The sequence below is a fragment of the Microtus ochrogaster genome, unplaced genomic scaffold (genome assembly GCF_000317375.1).
Source record: "Microtus ochrogaster isolate Prairie Vole_2 unplaced genomic scaffold, MicOch1.0 UNK5, whole genome shotgun sequence".
NCBI lineage: Eukaryota > Metazoa > Chordata > Mammalia > Rodentia > Cricetidae > Microtus > Microtus ochrogaster.
Genome location: NW_004949103.1, coordinates 1,746,252 through 1,764,489, shown reverse-complemented (window position 1 = coordinate 1,764,489; position 18,238 = coordinate 1,746,252). Strand labels below are relative to the sequence as shown.

Below are 18,238 nucleotides of genomic sequence, written 5' to 3'. Positions count from 1 at the left end.
TGGTTTTTAGGGGGGAAGCTTTGAATCTCATGGTCTGTAGGGGGGAAGCTTTGGATCTCATGGTCTGTAGGGGGGAAAGCTTTGGATCTCATGGTCTGTAGGGGGGAAAGCTTTGATTCATGGTCTGTGGGGGGGGAAGCCTTGGATCTCATGGTCTATAGGGGGGAAGCTTTGGATCTCAGAGGGACATAGACAAGTTGCTTGGTCTCTGAGCCTCTTCAGTTCCCTGCTGCTCAAAGGCAGGATGTGGGATGGTGACATCCACACCCAGCTCAGGCACACGGTGGGCAGCACAGTAGCCATAAGGCCAGTGAACCCCCTCCTCAGACATGCACACCAGGATGGCCACCTGCCAGTCCCTTTGTTCTTCTCCGTCTTTGAGTGGCCCTCAGAGCCTGCAGGCTTGTCTGGAAGCTATGACCTATGCAGGGCCAAGCTGGGCAACTCAACACTATGAGATATGTACAATGCCCCAGGTCTTGGCTTTTACTCCCTGCGAGGCTTTGCTGAAGCCACAGAAAGGAGTCAAAGGAGCACATATTAGGAATAACCATTTTTTTCTGCCCCAGGTGGGCATCTTTTCTGAGCTCCACACACAGCCAAAAACACACTAAGACCTCCTGAAGGAAAGAAAATGAGACTCAGTAAGAGCTGCAGCACTCAATGGAAACAGGCAGCCCAAATAAGACATCACCAATCGATACTGTCTACTTTCAGGCATCACCAATAGATGCTGCTTACTTTCAGACATCACCAATAGATGCTGTCTGCTTTCAGATATTACAACTAGATGCTGCCTACTTTCAAGCATCTCCAATAGATGCTGCCTACTTTCAGATATCACTAATAGTTGCTGCCTACTTTCAGACATCACCAATAGATGCTTTCTACTTTCACCAATGCCGGGAATCATGACCCATATTGTTCATCCAGCCTAGAGATGGACTCAAAGAACCCACAGAAGAAGAGCTAGCCTGGGAATGTGGGCTCAAGCCCATATGGTCCAGAGAGGGAAAATGACATAGAGCACGTGTCATGAAAGCACTTAGTAGCCAGGAAAACGCAGACATTTTCAGAGTGTGCTTTCCTTACCCCAACTCTGCTCACCTCCAATCCACTCTCAGCCTCACTTCCCTGAGGGGGGCATGATTAGTTAAGAGTGCCTTAAATAAGATGGGCGTGTTATCTGGGGACAAAGAAGCTGAGAGCAGTGGCCATGACTAAACTCTGTCCACAAGAGCCAGCATCGGGGGAAGCATGCAACACATGGTGACGATCCATACCTCGCCATAGCTCTGCCTGTCCCCAATGGCCGAGTGGCTAATATAGGGTGAATAAGAGATCATGTCGGGCCGGTCAATGTTATAGATCGCTTTGTTTTTGGGAAGAGCAGCCAAGTCCCTGTAGTCCAGGATCTCATCGCCAAGCTTCGCCTGATGGGAGAGAGAGCAGAGGAGCGGACACTGATGTTACAGGCCAGGACAGAGCGACTTCACAGCCAGCAGTGATGACGGTCCAGCAAGGTCTGAGCATACCCAGCCCCCAGGAAAGGTGGGACAGGGATGCAAGGCCCAGGACCTAATCACAGGAATAGCCTCGGGATCAGACACTGAGGTTGTTCATTATGCCCATAATGTGTTGATGAACCCATAATGTGCCTGACAAGGAGAGTCAGGCTATGACCGAAAACCACCCATGGTACAGGTATACAGCACAAACATATATCACAGATGTACATGCACACAATCCACTGCTCACATCAATGCACACACAGGTATGCCTGCACACATCAGGACACACAGAGAATGTGCCTCTCTGAGGTGATGAGGGCATGCACAACAACTAAAACTGCACCCATTCCCATGTGATAACACATACCTGCCGGTTCACAACACATCCACATACTGGCATACCTACTTGCACACCAGGACTGACTCCCACAAAGTTTCACATGTGTGTGTGACACATACACGTGACCACCTCTGCACCCATTCTCATTCTCTCTTCCCTCTTAGCAGTTTTGAGCAGGTACAGAAACGGCAGCAAGATGTCTGCTCAGCATTTGACAGGGTGCTGGGACATGGCCCACATGTGTTCACTGACTGTGAGATGTTGTGAGCCGCCATGCTGGCTCAGATGAGATTCATGTGGCTGCTGTTGCGCCTGCTTATTCCTCCCTGCCATCTTGGACAGTGAGTGTCCCACTGTGCCCATGCTCTCTGTATGGTCTCACATATCTGCTCTGGTCCTAGGAGCACCTCCACTCTCTCCAGTCCCCAGCCTGGCTCTGGGCTGGTCCCTCCTTGCTCAGGTTCCATTTCTGCATCAGTCTTTGCCAGGTCTCCTCTGCTGGGATTCTGAGACAAAGCCTCAACAGCCACAGCGGACACTGAGCTGCATCAGTGACAGAAAGTCACAGCTCCCTGTGGTGGGGACACTCACCGTGCTCCCACTTACAAGAGTCCAACGCTTTCCCAGAGTCACTCACCTAAGAAGGCATGGCCGCTGAATGATTCTAGAACACTTCCCCCATTGGTACTCCCCGTTGTAACAACTCTCTCAAACCGCAGCTGCATCAAGTGTCTCTCCTGACACCCCCAGGCATCTTCTACCTCAGGCCACCCACATCTTTGTCTTTCCAGAACCTATCAGGCTCTCCAGAGCCCAGCAGCCCTCACCCATCTCTAGGAAGCCTTTCTGACTACTAGACTCACTCCAGGGCTTCCTTGGGGACATTTGGCAGAGAGTCTTGCACTTAGCCTTGCACTATGACTAAAGGCCTAATGCTTCACATCTCTGACCATTCTTCTGGAGCCCAGGGCAGGTCTCGAAAATACCTGAGGTCAAATGTTAAGCCAGGGCTTATGATCACCATGGACCATCCCATTGGGATGTTCTAGCTGTTTGGGCGAATGGAGCTCAGGCGATCTTTCCCTGACCATCAGTTGATCTTGGTCTCCTCTGCCCCCATTCTATACATCCTGCCCCTTGGCTCCTGTAGTTTCCATCCTTCATCTGAGAGCTGTGCACATGCTATTCCCACTCATGGAGGCCTCACTTCCATCCAGGTCAGAGGCTGACCTTCTGTGGACTGCATGTCCTCTCCTACATCGTCAGGTCAGGACTAGAGTTGTCTGGGACTCCACCGGCTTGGTCACATTTTGTCTAAAGCTGAGCAATCAGGCATCTGCACAGACTGGGTGGTGGGGTTGAATTCACCCCAGCTTACAAATGAGCTTTCAGAGGCCCACAGGGGAAACACCTTGCCTCCGATGCACAGCCAGGCACTGGCTGAGACTCTGCACAAGTGTCCTCCCAGGGTTCTAGAACCCTCTCCCTCCACACTGTGGTCACAGTGATCCTGCATGGCATATTTGTCTCCTTGTCCACCGTGAGGCCTTTGATTCTCACCCGCCACGTGGCCCCTTGGCCCACCAAGGTCTGTCTGGTGCTATTTTACAATACCTTTCTCTTGGGGAGTTGGGAAGGAGCCTTCTGTGCATGTGCGTGGACCTGCATAGCAGCTTATAGGCCCACGTACCCTTTCCTTCACATGGCCTTGGCTGACTACCTAGAGACAAGCCACTGCCCGCCTGCAGGATGATGACCACAGCTATGCTCCATGCTTCCCTCTCATCACCAGTCAGTTGAGGACAAATTCCTAGCAGCCTTCCTGGGCCACACAGATGTGTCCAGGCCTCAGGGTTAGAGTCATTCTCCAGCTCTCTACCCATTTTCCCCCAAGGTAGTGCTGGGTGTCCAGCCTCACCCTTGGGGCCCACAGAGACCATCTTCAGCAGACTGCAGTCTCCACAGAACTGGCCCAGTGGTGACCCCATCACCACCCCACGGCACTCTCCATGGCCCTCACTTACGTAGATCACACGGCTTGGGGACCCCGACGTGCTTGATGCGGGCACGGAGACAATGCTCTCTGAGGAAGTCCTGGTTTCCTAGAACAGAGTTGTACAGGTTGACCTGGAGCCACACTGTTGGGTACCTTCTGGAGGCATCTCCAGGATATGGGCAGGAATGCCAGTGAGCTCGGCAGGTGGAATTTCCCCCCTTTTGTAGGTTGAGGGAAGTCTTGGAACAAATGCACAGGCTTGGAAGAACAACTGAAGACTACAATAAACACAGCAGGCCATTAGTGAAGATAAGGTGTCTACAACCCATCACTCACGAAAAGCTCAGAATGCCCCAAGGGATGCTGGGGTGAGGTTATCATGTCTCTGAGGATGAAGGTAGGTGGGCATGTCTAACAATCATCTCCATGGTGTATGGAACCTCTGCTATTTTCCAATGCTTAGTTCCTCTCCTTGGACAAACGTCAGTCCTCCAGCCACACCCAGCAGTCACACCCTCCCCTCTGCAGACCCGGCCCTCTGGCCATCTCAGCTACACCTTCCTCCCTTACCTATGCTCAGCTCTGCCAGTACCAGGTGATGCGTGATGTCACTGCATAACCAGCTTCCTCCCAGTCTCTGCCCTTGACAGTGCCCAACCCTCCTTACATGCCCTCCTCCCCTCCCCTCTGTATCGCTAGCTAGCTCTAGCTCCTCCTTCCCCTCCCTCATGCAGATCCCCTGAATGCCCCACACCTGGCTTTCATCCTTACAGGCAAGGCCTGTGCCCCTGGCCACTCTAGACCCCTTCTCCTGGTCTAGTTCCTTGCATGCCCGTTCTCGTGCCTCTTGCTCGCCTCATCTAAGAAGAACATATTTCCACCAGATGTCCCTGCCTCTCAGAAGATGAGAGCTCTGACCCCTCTGCCCTGGGTCTCATGTCCTCCCCTGCATATCTTCAGTGACCCACACCACCACCGCCCCTCCCTCACTGTTCCTCAAGAGGCTCTTTTTTTTTTTTTGCCTCTGGAGTCTGCCATGCTCCTCTCTTGAGGTGGTTGACATCTGTTAAGGCCCTCATTGGTTTTCTTAAATTTCCCATGTTGAGGCCCTTTCCTGGGATCTCAGAGTGTGACTGTGCAGAGATGAGGGTCCTCATACAGGTCACAAAGGTAAAATGGGTCACTGGGTGGATCTAAGCCAATCTGCTTGGAGTCATCCTAAAAAGAGTTCAGAACATGAACGCACACACAAGCATGTAAGAAAACAAGATGCTGCCACCAACCCCAATCAGAGAGGCCTCAGGAGGAGCCAGCCGGCTGGCTATCACCTGCAGCTTTGATCCCTGCCACAGGGAGGCAGGGAATGTGTTGAAACCTCCAGGCTAGAGGAAGCAAGCCTGACCTGGAGGAGGCCTCCCCTTCTGAGCTCCTCCTACACTTAGCATGACACCAGCAGGGACAGGCAGACACCAGGACCAGACGGGCCACACAAGGCAGCAGGGAGCACAAACCTGTAAGGCACAGGGCAGGGTGCCCGGGCAGGGCTGGCTGCAAACAGAGCTGTGCATCTAGAAGGGAGAGAGGAGGGATGGCGTGAAGCTTGCTCTTCGGATCCTGCCATCCCCTCTGTAGCTCCTGCGCTCTGGACCCCTCAGGACTGAGCTCTGCCTCCCCTCGGGGCTCTTGATTTCTCAGCACCTCAGCTTGGGAATACTCCCTGGTACCACAGCTTTCGAGGCTGACAGGAATGGGATCGCCTCATGGCACTGACTGTCCAGTCCTTAGTCACCACGTACCTCAGAACTGCTCCATACAGTGGCCCCCTCATGCCTGTAATTGGTGCCTATAAGACGGGGCCTGCTCTTCTAGTGGGGAGAGGCTGAGTGGGTACTGTGCTCCACCGACCCTGGATGATGCCTGCCTGGCCCCTTCTCTGGAAAGTGGCAAGATGCCCAGAAAGGGGCCTGCTATTCCTGGCGTGCACTGCAGACCAATGTGGCATTCAGAGCATTGTCCCTCGGTCATGCCAGGGGAATATCTGAGCCAGCTCCACAGAGCTGGCAGAAATGACCGCTGCCAGCTCTCTTTGTGCCATGGGCTCCAGCCACTCTGAGCAGAGATGATGTGAGCCCTCCTTAGACTCGTGCCTAGCTCTGTGGGGGAGGGCAGAGGCCAGAACCTGACTCACCATCAGCAGAGGAGATAGGGAGAAGAGCTGGGGTGACTGTCACCGGGGTGAGAAGATGGGTATTATCCCACCCTCCACCATTCCTAACCTGTTCTGTTCCACAAAGACCCAGAGTGAACTTCAGTGCCATGTTTCCCACCTGGCCTTGTGGCACTGCCTTGTTCCCACCCACAGAGGTAAGACTAGGACCTGGAACTGGCAGGAAGTCCATGAGCCTCATTCGCTGCCCTCTCCCCAGTTCCAGGTATAGAAAAAAAACACATGGTGGGTGCCAGATGCTGTGTGGGCATTGGGTGCTGTGCCGAGGATGCCATGATACTTGTGGGCATTGGATGCTATGCCAAGGATGCCATAATACCTGTGGGTGCTGGGTGCTGGGTGCTGTGCTAAAGATGCCACAATGCCTTTGGATCTGGGCAGTCATGACTACATCTCCCAATGTCCCCTGCACCTATTCCAGATGCTCAGGACCCTGTAAACAGTGGTTCTTGTCCACAACATCTTCCTTGCCTGAGTAGAGGAGGGACAGCGACACAGTTGGAGTGGCTTTCCAAACAGCAAGGAAGACCCGTATTTCTTCCTGCTGGTCTGGCCCTGCATGGATAGACCAATCAGGAGCCAGGGTCTTAAAGGAGAATGAGTCCCCTGAGTGTCCTAGAGATGTCCCAAGGGTCACTTGTTATGGTGACTATTAAGCCCAAGACAGGGAATCCATTTCTTGTCACTGGGTAGAAAGTAGGCTCTGCCTCCACTCTGGCAGATTTCAAGAGTCAATAACATAGGTGCCGCCTTCATGCTGTGTTTCTCAGGGACAGTTTTCATAAGCCAGTCAGGCCTGCCTGGCTTCCCTTACTCGAGGGCAGCTCACACGTGGAGCAACAGAGTGCAGGAGTCTGACCCCTTCATCCTCAGGTCAAACCAGACATCAGCCAGTCCTGGGAAGCCCAGGCTGAATACCTGACAAGAAGTCAGCTTGTCTTAGGCTGCCCAGGCTCTGCCCCAAACATTGACTGAAGGAGACAGCCTTCATGTTAAGCTACTCACTTCTGTACAGACCAGAGAGCCCGGGATGTAGGGCCCGCCTGCACAGGCCCAGGAAAACAAGGCTGCCTTATTCCCTGGTCTGGCAGCATCCATCCCTCAGGGCCTTCCATCTGGCCAGAGATCACAGGAAATGAGGAAGGCTGTTGTCGCCTGCAGCTGGTATCGGGCAGGGCCACCCTACCCTACCTGGTCCTTGAAGCTGACTGTGGGAAGGGAGAAGAGCAGGGTACCAGTTCTCTTTCTCTGGTCAGGTCATTTCCCTGAGCACACGCATGCGTAAGAGTATATCTGGGGCCTCTGGGCAGGTCAGGCTCCCTCTTCTGCTGAGTGGTTGGGCAGCACAGGGGACCCTGCAGGCAAGATGGTGTCAGGATCTATGGTCACATCTCCACAGACCATGACTGAGGGTGAGGATGCCCTAAGTGGCAGATGCAGGTGCATAGTTTGCAGAGAGAATCAGCACTGACGGAATCAGAGCATGCAATGTGCATTACTCACTGGCCTCCTACCTGGAAAGCCACAGCAAAGACTTAATAGGATGTCAGCGCAATGAGGCAGGAGGATGCACAGTCACTGGGGGGTGGGGAGGTGGGGAGGTGGGGAGGTGTGGGGTGGTTATGAGCTCCTCACAGCCAAAGGCAGGGCTGCTGAGAGGATCCTGGACAGCGCCCTGCTAGCCACTGCCTCCCTGTGTTCCTCCCTGTTCTGTGTATCCCCCTGCTTCTGTTACAGCCAATCTTCCTCTCCCTTCCCCCCCATCATTTCCTTCTCCTGGGTTTTTCTTCTTCCTCCTCCCACCCCCCTTCCCTCTTCCCCTCCTCTTTCTACCCTGCACCTTAACCACCCTGGAAATCACTGCTGCTCTTCTCCCAGGGCCTGGGTTTGAGCTCTCAGCACCCTCTGAATGCTGCGCTTCCTTCCCACCCAGCGTGGCTGTTGTCTCTCCATAATCCTGGTGCCTGGCACACAGCAGGGCATCTATGGCACTCAGAGCCCATGCCTTCCTAGAGACTGACCTTTGCTCTCAGCCTCTAGGAGGCCATAGTTACCTCATCTCAGCAGCAGCTGTGTTCAGGGAGGGCTGACCACACCTGATCATCTCAGGGTATGGGTGACCATGTCGGCAAGACCAACCTGTGCCCTAGGACAAGAGCCTCGGGTTGCAGGGGCTCAATGGATCTGATATGTGGGCTAGAAGAGTCACCCTCCTCCCTTGCTGGAGCCCCGATGAAATCTCGAGCATGGAGCTTGCCTGGTTGGCAGTGCTCTATGTGCCCTGTCCTGCATCTGTGCGGGAGGGTAACATGCCTGTCCCCACAAGGAGAAGACAGAAGTTCTGCTTTGGGGCTTGCTGTGTATTCTGACCAATCTACCCTCAAGAACTTGCTCTATGGCAGGCAGGCCAGCTATCAGTGAGGGTGTAGGACCTGTTAAGCCCAGGCACAGTTTGAGCCCACAAATGTTCTGATGGCCATAGGGACTATTAGAGCTCTCCTAAATTGTCATGACCATCTGTGTTCACTGACTAGACAAGAAAGTCAGCAGGGCTGGGCCATCTGGTGTCCCTGGGACCCCATTAGACCTACATGATGGCTCATTGACCTATATGATCCCCTACCTTGTGGCCCTCTGTCCCCTGAGCCTGGCTGTCCTGCGATGTCTTGGAGACCTGGCTGAGAAGCATGAGTAGGCTGGCCTGCGTCTCCCCCTCTAACCTGCATGTGGAGAACACACCAAGAAGCCACAAATCTCACCAACCTTGCTCTTGTCTTCAGTCCTGGCTGCTTGCCGACATGCCGGGTGCCAGATAGAGGAGCCTGTGGGTAGATTCCCAGAGGAAGAGGTCAAAGAACAGTTCTGGGTGTGGTGCCCACTCATGACTACCTGCTCAATACCCTTCAGACAGGCTCCACACCTTCTCTCCATGACACTGAGAGCAGCTTGGCTCATGTGGGGTAATGGCATGAGGGAAAGCAGAGAACTTCCCAATGTGGTCCAATTACTTTTGTGGGCAGCAACATGGGTTCCAGGGAACCTGGGCACACTGCCCAGCCTAAGCTAGCCAGACGGGTATTCTTGGAGGTAGCATCAAGTACAGAGTCAGGGGTAGGGAAGAAGCTCTCGTGGCTGGGATACCATGAAAGTCATAGCACCACATTTGCCAGAGCTCGCTCTGGTCACAGCACCAACAACCTGCCAGAGACCACCTTCAAGGAGAGAGTAGCTATGAGGAGCCAAACAGAAGACCTCAGAGTGGCTGGGAATGGTGGGGGTCCTACAAAGGCCCTGGCCATAGTCTTCAGCTCCCCAGAGAGCACAAAGAAGTGCCACTAGCCTGTTCAGACCCTCACTGCAGTGTGGAAAACCCATGCCTGAGAGGGCAGCCTGGACTCCATGCCCACAGAAAGCCCTGGCAGGTCCCACTGCATTGGCTCAACATCCCAGACTCATGAAGGGGATCTTTGTTTCCAGAGATAAGGACACCTTCATGTGAGCACGTGTCCCCAAGCCACTATGCCAGTGAGCCGTGCTTGGCATCGGCTGGCCCTCTAAGGGCTCCATTTACATCCACAGCAAGGCCTCTGCAGAGGGCCTCTCACAGAGCAGCCATGGTGGCTGGCCTGACTCTCAGGATCTCCCTTGGGAACAACAGGCGACAGTAGGGATGAGACTGTCACATCTGACATCATCCCCAGTCAGGGAATGCCTCAGAAAAGGGAGGCCTGTCTCACACACAGATTGGAATGCCTCTCTGTGGTTACTCAGCATCAGTCTATAGACAGAACACAACAGATGCAGCTGCTACCAGCTCCGTCCCTGTCCCAGGACCCCAGGAGAAAGAGCAAGTTTCCAAAGAGATGAAATACAAACAAGGCCACAGATCGTGCCCACCCTATTGCTGGTCCCTGGCCCCCCAGTCATTCTAGTGTCCCATGGTCACGTGATCTGAGATGAAGTCAATCCCCTCAAGCCTCCCGTGTCTGTCTCTCCTGCTAGCTCTGGGCAGGGGTTGAGGGGTGAGCACTCTCCTCTTGCTGCATTCAGTCTGGTGAGGACCAGATCACCAGGCTCAGCCAATCCTCTGCCACCTTCCGTTTGAATGTAGGCTCCTGGTGGGCTCTCTGCTTTCCTAGTCACCTATTCACCCTGCAGCTCCAGCCTCTCGTCATGGCCAAGCCAAGCCCACACCTCCTCCAAGCAGCACTCCCAGCCTTCTCTGCTGGTGTATCTGGGATGTCTTAGCCTCACAGCCACTCCCTCTGACTAACAGCCCTGGAGGGTAGGCTGACCAAGCTCTTGCACCAGGCCCTGACTGAACATCTTAACCTAAATGATGTCATTCCCAGTAGAGTTTTGAGATGAAACTATGGTGCCTCTTTGACTTTCCAAGAGACGGGACCCGAAGGGAACAGACGTAACCTCCCTCTCAGGCCTGAAAGACTGGCGACCTCTTAAGCACCTGTGTGACCTGGAGCCACCTTCAGTTGGTTGCTCTGTCCCCCATACTGCCTCAGGGGGGACAGTGACCTGGCAATGCTGTCACCTCTCTTCCACTCCTGCCATTTGTGGCTTCATTGTGTCTATACCACCATGCCCCCTGCTTGGCTGTGGGCCGCTCAACCTATTTTAGGGAATGAAACATTGGATGGGTCTAAAGTGAGACATAGCCATGAAGGGGCTAAGCTCCACTGTTGTTTTCCATTTTGACACTTATCATTGTAATTTATTTTTATTTTATTGGTATTGGGGGGGTTGCCATGGCACATGTGAAGTGTGTGAAGGTCAGAGGGCACATTCCAACAGCCAGTTCTCTCTCTCCACCTTTACTTGGGTTCTAGGGGTGGAACTCAGGCCCTCAGGTTCGTGCAGTCAGGGGCTCCAGCCATGAAGCCACCTCACTGTCCCTATCAATATGAGTTTTAATGGTGTGTGGGTAGGGTTCTAGGGAACACATCGGAAGGCTCCTTTCTCCAAATTTCCCTTTGCCAATGTTGTGAAGATGGTTCCTTTCCACCCTGCAGGAAGGAAACCTGGTCTTGCTGCAGTGTAGAAGGGGCACCAAAAGGCTCAGGTAGGGTACAACTAAAGTCTTTTGAGTCCTTGCATGCGATGAGGCCTGAGGGGCAGTGGTGGGACCTTGTGGCCTACTCTTTGGCAGCCTGATCTCACTCACTTGGGTTCACTGACACCCTCGATGGCAGTCAGTGTGTGATATGCCAGCTCCCAGCAGCACTGTGGGAGTTTTTCACCCAGAGCATAGCGTTCAATAGGCACATCCGAATGCTTACCTTGCAGGTACATCTCCTCGCCCTCTGAGAACATCTGGCCGCACCTGACGCATAGCGCACACGAAGGGTGGTAGTGCTTCTCCCCTGCCTGGGCAAAGCACAAAGCAGGTAAGTGTTGCCACTGCGGTGGGTGCCCAGGGGGCCATAGCATGCAGGGTGGGTGTCTATTCTGTGCACACATCTGAGGAAGTGAGCACATCAAAGGCCCAGAAGCCACTGAGATCAAAGATCTGCACAAGCTAGGGCGTATCCAGGGCCTGTTCAGAAGCTGGGAGACCTAGCTCCGCCTGCCTGATCCTTGATCTCTGGAGACCAGCTGTGCGGTCAACCATCCCTGGGTGTGACTGTGGACAGGTCAGTATAAAAGGAGGGTCTGGTCCCTTCACCTCTGCATGGCCTAGGGAACAAGAAGTGGAAGCAAGGATTGGAGGGCGGGAAGGGGCAACTTCACTTCTCCAGTGATGGGAACAGGGAGCATAGATTGGGGTTTTGGGGTTTTAAGGGGGTTGTTTGTTTTGTTTTGTATCTCTGTACTCCTTAATTCTCTCAATTGGCACTTTCTAGTTTAGTAATTCTTTAAAATCCATTAAATTAGATTACAAATTTTAATCCTAAAACAAATAGATTACACTAATTGTAATTTCTTGCCTCTGGTTTACTTCTACATGGTGCCAAAAAGAGACCTAAAGTGCTGTTGCCACTATCTTCATCAGTGAGCGCTGCTCCCAGGGTGTGGCAGGTGGGCCTGCTGCTAGATGTGAAAGATGAAGCCGTGTCTCACAGCAGCCTAAAACGGGAAGAGGCTCCACGCCCGCTTCTGAACTTGAATCTTAATTGGCACCTTCCTGAATAAGAAGTGTGTGTGGGGGGGGGCACTAAGAGTACCTTACCACACTCGCTACCTCTGCCTGTTTTCCCTTGGAAAAACTAGGCCAAGGCCCCTGCTGATGGGAAAGGAGAATCAAGACTCTCTCCCATGTGGGCCTTGCAAGATGCTCTGCACTTCCTCCTGGCTATCAGCTCAGCTCTTTCCATCCATGCTCATGTCTCGGGCCAAAGGATCTTCAAGGCAGAGAAGAGAGACCCCCAACCATTGTGGCTGACCCCAGTCAAGGCCCCTGCTCATGTTAACCCTGCCACCCGGGTTCCTCTGGACCTCCCAGCCTCACCAAATGGCCTTTTTGCTCCCAAAGCCACCTCCTTCATAGGAGTCTTCCTGATACCCCCTAATCTTATCCCTTCTGACCCTCACAGCTTGGCGAATATCCAGGCTTTTTCTTCCCAGAACACACTGGGCTTTGCTGGCAGAGGCTGGTGCCTGGGCCCTTCCAGGACTGAACTGCTTCATGGGCAGTAGCCATACCCAGGGCCAGCCTGAATGACAGGGTAAGGGTCCAGGTCATTTTGGTGATTACAATAGAGAACAGTGAGTGGGCAGGGGAACACTGTGTTTTGAGTTCTGAGCAAAGGTTGAAAACCACTCTGTAATTTTAGAAAAGTCAGCTGATAGCCAAAGTTGATGTTCCCTAGTTCATGACCTTCCTTCCTTCCCCCTGTTCCCCACAAGTCCTCCCAGCAGGCCTGTGACAGCCCCAGGGTAAGCAAGCCCTGGGTCCACTTGTGAATTTAAAGGGACATAGAACACTGATGGAAACAGTTTCTGAGACACTAGGTTCAGGGCTGGAGAGATGGTTCAGTGGTTAAGAGAGTTTGCTGCTCTTCCAGAGGACCTGAGTTCGGTTCCCTACGCTGGACAGCTCACAATTACCTGTAACTCCAGCTCCAGATTATCCTATGTCCTCTTCAGGCATGCCACACATGTGACATACATGGAGATATAAACACATTGGGGAGATAGAGGGAAAGAGAGAGACAAAGCGACAGAGAGAGACAGACGGGATTTCCCTCTGTAACAGTTGCTGCCATCCCTGTGACTTGCCACCCTGCGCGCACACACACACACACACACACACACACACACACAACACAGTTCCACACATACTAGGGGTTCAGTTCCTTTATACAATACACTGTGGGTGCATTTCAGCCTTCACTGTCATAAGAGCCACGGGGGCAGAGAGGGACTTGAGCAGGGCCATTTGGTGGGCAGACACAGCAGAGCTGGGATAGAAGTCCAGCAGGCCCCAAGTGCACACATTTCAGACTGGGCTTCCCAATCCTACCTCAAGGTCCTCGACTCCAGGGTGCAGATCACATGTTCACATGTCCCCTCAACCCTCATGCCCTGAACAAAGACAGAGAGGAAGCAAATAGTCTGAACAGTAGAGAAGAACAGCCAACACAGAGGAGTCGGACTCAGGTTTATTGGGTCCGTTTAAGAGGGCGATGACTGTCCTGGGGTGACTGGAAACAGTCCACAGAGGCTGGGTGTTTGTGGGCCTAGCTTGTGTAGTGGAAGTGTGTCCAGGTGCACATGGCCATTCCTCTCTGCATGTAAGTGTGCATATGGACACTCAAGTCTAAGAGTTTCATAAACAGACAGAGGACCTAACTACAAGATCCAAAACAGCACAACTGTCAAGAGAAAAGCTCACACAAAGCCCTTATTAGCCTGGATGAAGACTTAGATTGGACAACCAAACCATAAACAAAAGAAGGACAATCGGAAAACAGACTTCAGCAAGACCTGCCAAAAGCTCCCGTTCAGCAAAGGGCACAGGAGGAGGCTAAGAAGACAAGCGGATGAAGGGGAGGATAGCTTTGCAAGACATAGATTCAGTAAGGGCATGCGATCCAGAATATGTAAAGAACCATTGCCATTCAATGATACACCACCCAGAGAAGAAAGGAACAGCCCTTTTTGCCTGTAGATGATGCTGAGGAAGTGTTATTGAGAGTTCTCATCTCCCTGCTGCCAGATCCAAGTCAGGCTCCTAAAGAACCTGAACAGATATGGAAGCAAGCTCTTATTGGAGGGTGGGGCTTTAAACCATCTCTGAATATCTGAGGAACCACAGAGAACACACACTGCCACAGGGCAGGAGGCGGATGAAGCCATGAATGAAAGGCCACATAATGTGCCTAAAAGAACAGTGAAACCAAAGGCAGCTGAGAGAAGATTCTCAAAGACTAGGTGCCCACTTAACCGTGGGAAGGAGCTTTCCTTCTATGACCACAGCCAAACACACCCTGGCCACCTCTGTCCTTACAGCTGTCAGTCTTGCCATAACCTGCCGGCCATCGCCCTGCCCACCACTGAGGAAAGCCACCTAGAGATTATTTTTGTACAGCCAGGGGGAGTGAAGTGATTGGAACCGTGATGGCAGCAGGAGAAAGGACAGCATTGTTCATTACCTTGGAGGACCATAGCTCTGTGGATGAGGCTGTCGTTCAGAAATGCCACACTGTGAGCAGCCAGCTTGAGAGCGGCTACCACGCAGGGAAGAGAGAAGGTTGGGAAGTGACCGCTGTTCACACCTGAGATGCCCAGTGCTTCCTGTAGACCCACATGGTTCTGGAAACTCTGGTGGTGGTTGTAGAGACGGCTTGGGTGGCAACGACCACCTTGGTCATGAAGGAAATGACAGGGACCATTGTATTGGTGGATATAGTGGCAGTGTTGATGACTCTAATGAGTTTGGTAATGATGGTGGTTTCGGGAGAGGTAGTCCTGGTTCCTCTGGAGAAGGCAGAGGCTATGGTAATGGCGGATGGGGCTATGGTGGCTATGACAGCTTTAACAATGGGGGACAGGAAGGAAGTATTGCAATGGCAGTAGAGGCAACTGTGTAGGTGGTGACGCCTATGGAGGTGGAAATCACAAAACTCAAGCTTCAGACTTTGGACCCATGAAGGACTCTGGAGGCAGGAGCTCTGGCCCTGTGGTGTGGAGGTTCCTAACACTCTGCCAAACCATGAAACCAAGGTGGCTGCAATGGGCCCCAGCAGCTGCAGTGCTACCGAAGGGGCAGAAGGTTCTAACCATTGTCAGGAAACAAAGTCTAGCAGGCCAGGAAGGCTAGAGATGTGACAGGGAACAAGACTGTGAACTCAGGACAGTACCTGTGATGGGTTATGTAACAGGGTGTTTGCTTCTGTTCTGGGGGAAGCATGTAGCTCTCAACAAACTGTTTTTGTTTGTTTTGTTGGTTTGGTCTGGTATTTTGAGACAGGGTTTCTTTGTGTAGCCCTTGCTGTTCTAGAGCTAGCTCTGTAGACCAGGCTGGCCTCGAACTCACAGAGATCCACATGCCTCTGCCTCCCAAGTTCTGGGATTAAAGGTGTGAACCACCACCGCTGGCCTCCAAGTGTTTTAACGTCAGGTTTTTTTTCACTCAGTCAGTTGATTGACAAGTGTACTGGTTTGATCATGACACCAATTAGGTATGTCTTTAAAAAACAGAAGAAATTGGATCACTTAAGAGCTTAGGAGGGCTTGCTGTGCTTCCAGAGGGGCTGAGTTCAGATCCTAACACCCATGTAACAAGCCAAGCATGGTTTCATGTACTCCTCTGGCCTCTGAGTGCAGGTGCACACAGCCACACACCTCTGCACATGTATTAAATACACATGGTGTGGGGGGGGGCAACTTGGCTAGCCACTTCTCCAAAGATGATAAGAAAGTGATGGAGCAGAAAAGATGGTCAATGTCACACATCACTGCCATAGGGACTTGCTAACTAGCTCCTGACCTGAGCAGACGAGGTGTCTCATACCCAGCAGAGCAGCTGTAAGTGTACAAGAACAATCAAGACCATGGGAAGCCTGTGGGGAATTGGGTCCACGCATGGTACAAACTAGAAATCCACTGCATGGTGTCTAAGAAAGAGCAAAGACTCCTACACCCAGTTCGCAGCAACATGGCACACGCTGGTCCTAAGCTCACACATGCCCTGTGAAGGAGGCAGTGTGGCACATCCATCCATAGGATGCTGTGTCTTAGACAGGAGGAGGTACCCACAGGTGCCACAGTGTGGACAGCCTAGAGGAGCCAGTCATGTAAGGTCAGCTGTGTGACTCAGAAACACCCAGAACTGGCTAATCCACAGAAGCAGCCAGGGGCCAGAGGTGACCTTGCCTTGGCTCTTGACTTGTGAGGACACTCAGGTATGTCAATCCCCCCCCCCTCTTCTCTTGCTGCTGCTGCTACAAACAAAGGGAGCACAAAAGGCCAGTGGAGGTGACAGAGTCAAAGCTGAGTATCTTTGCTGTTGCTGCCACAGCCACGGTCACTGTGTTTCCCTTACATCGAGGGGTCTGGTAGTCATCTATCCAAGCAGGGGTTCCCAGGAAGACCAAAGCATTAAGAGAAGGTTGCTTCAGCACTGAACGTCTGTGTCACTACCTCTGCATCCCCAGCCAGCAGATGGCCTAACCCCTTGCCTATTTGGGGCTCAAGATGGCTCAGATTTGAACAGTGCATCAGAAGCTCAAAATGTTTTGGCAATGTGTGGTTTTAGAAAAATAGCTTATGCCTCCCAACAAGCAACTGTCATCTTTAGCAAAACAGACCAAGGCTGGCTATGGAGATGTGAGTAGCTCATAAGGGCACGAAGCTCCTACAGCCCCAGGAGGGCCAGGCCAGTAGGCAGGGCTCCAAGGATTGTCCCCAGCAACCCTGCAGAAAGGGTCAGTGGCACTAAAATTGGGTAGAAGCCTCATGCCTTGAGACACTGCCTCTTCTCTGCAGGGTGGAGCAAGGGACCATTCCTCACATGGGCAGCAGAAATACGGATCTTCCTAACCAAGCCTCACATATCTGAGGCCAGTACCTTCTTCCTCAGACGCAACTTGATAAAGCAAGTTGTCTAGGGACATGCCTCCTTCTGCCCCTGGGTTTTCCTTTGATTTCTCCATGGAAAGCAGAGCTGGACCTTCAGGTGGCTGCTCGCAGCCCAGGGCATTCCTCGGTCAGTCTCAAAAGTATATTTGCCTTTATTCTTGTTTATTTTTGAAATGTTGGGTTTGAACTCATAGTCTTACCTTTGCTGGGCAACTGAACTATATCCCAGCTTTTGGTCTGTAGAGACAGTCTCACTTTGCAGCACGGCTAGCCTTGAACTCGCAAATCCCCTGCCTCTGCCTCCTGAATACTAGAATTCCAGGTGGGTGCCACCTGGCTTGCAAATTCCTTGTGAATCTCTAAGACTGAATCCAGATTTTAAAAGTCCTAATTGCATGAGGAAATGAAATTTAGAAGGCAAAGAATCAAGACCCAGAGCAGGCGCCAGGCAGCCCAGGAGTGCCTGATGGCTGTAGCTGTATACTGAGTCCCCAGGGCTCTTCCACCTGAGTCCTTGTGGGAACCACTTGCTCCCAAAAGAAGAGCCAAGTTAGCACATGCCCAGCAAAGCCTCAGAGGTCTGGAGTCCCTTCCCAGACTCTGTCTCTGTCCCAGCGCTTAACCCCCTAGCTCCTCACTTCTCAGGATCTGTTACCAACATATTACCCCCGCTTTGGGTTCCCCTGTCTCCACCTCCCATCTTGATCCTCACCATCATCGCCACTTAAGATGCCATCTTGGGAAGCCATGCCATATACCCACACAACCACCCTTAAGGCCCACCCAGGGACGCATCCATGAAAGGTGCTCTGAGAGGGAACACAGGCCCACAGTCAAGCACAAGTGCTCCCTGGGGACAGAGAGTTTTGCCAAATACACATGGGAACAGGTGAGGATCCCCGCCTACAGTGATGCACATACTCATGTCTGTATGTGTGCTTGTGTGCCTATTTGTGTTTTCCATCTGTACATCCGTGTCTATGTCTCTGTGTCTGTGTGCTTGCATGTGGCATGCTGTGTGTCTGTGCTTTTCTGTGTCTCCGGGTATTGTACCCATGTGTAAGTCTATGGGTTGCTTCTCTCTCTCTCTCTCTCTCTCTCTCTCTCTCTCTCTCTCTCTCTCTTCT

The 18,238-nt window shown here is 52.4% G+C and overlaps 1 protein-coding gene across 20 annotated transcripts in view; it reads right to left on the bottom strand.

The window, feature by feature from the left end:
* Ablim2 (actin binding LIM protein family member 2) overlaps nucleotides 1-18,238 on the bottom strand; it is a 124,667-nt gene that overhangs the window by 45,565 nt on the left and 60,864 nt on the right. For 11 of the 20 annotated variants that reach the window (XM_026788627.1, XM_013353299.2, XM_005365929.2 and 8 more), the window contains exons 7-10: nucleotides 11,369-11,456; nucleotides 8,838-8,896; nucleotides 3,876-3,953; nucleotides 1,284-1,433 (exon numbers count right to left, since the gene is read on the bottom strand). In XM_026788627.1, coding sequence (XP_026644428.1) covers nucleotides 1,284-1,433; nucleotides 3,876-3,953; nucleotides 8,838-8,896; nucleotides 11,369-11,456 — 375 coding nt within the window. Of the gene's footprint in view, nucleotides 1-1,283; nucleotides 1,434-3,875; nucleotides 3,954-5,358; nucleotides 5,416-8,837; nucleotides 8,897-11,368; nucleotides 11,457-18,238 lie in introns of all 20 variants that reach the window. The other 9 variants (XM_026788625.1, XM_026788629.1, XM_013353298.2 and 6 more) reach the window with 1 other exon arrangement.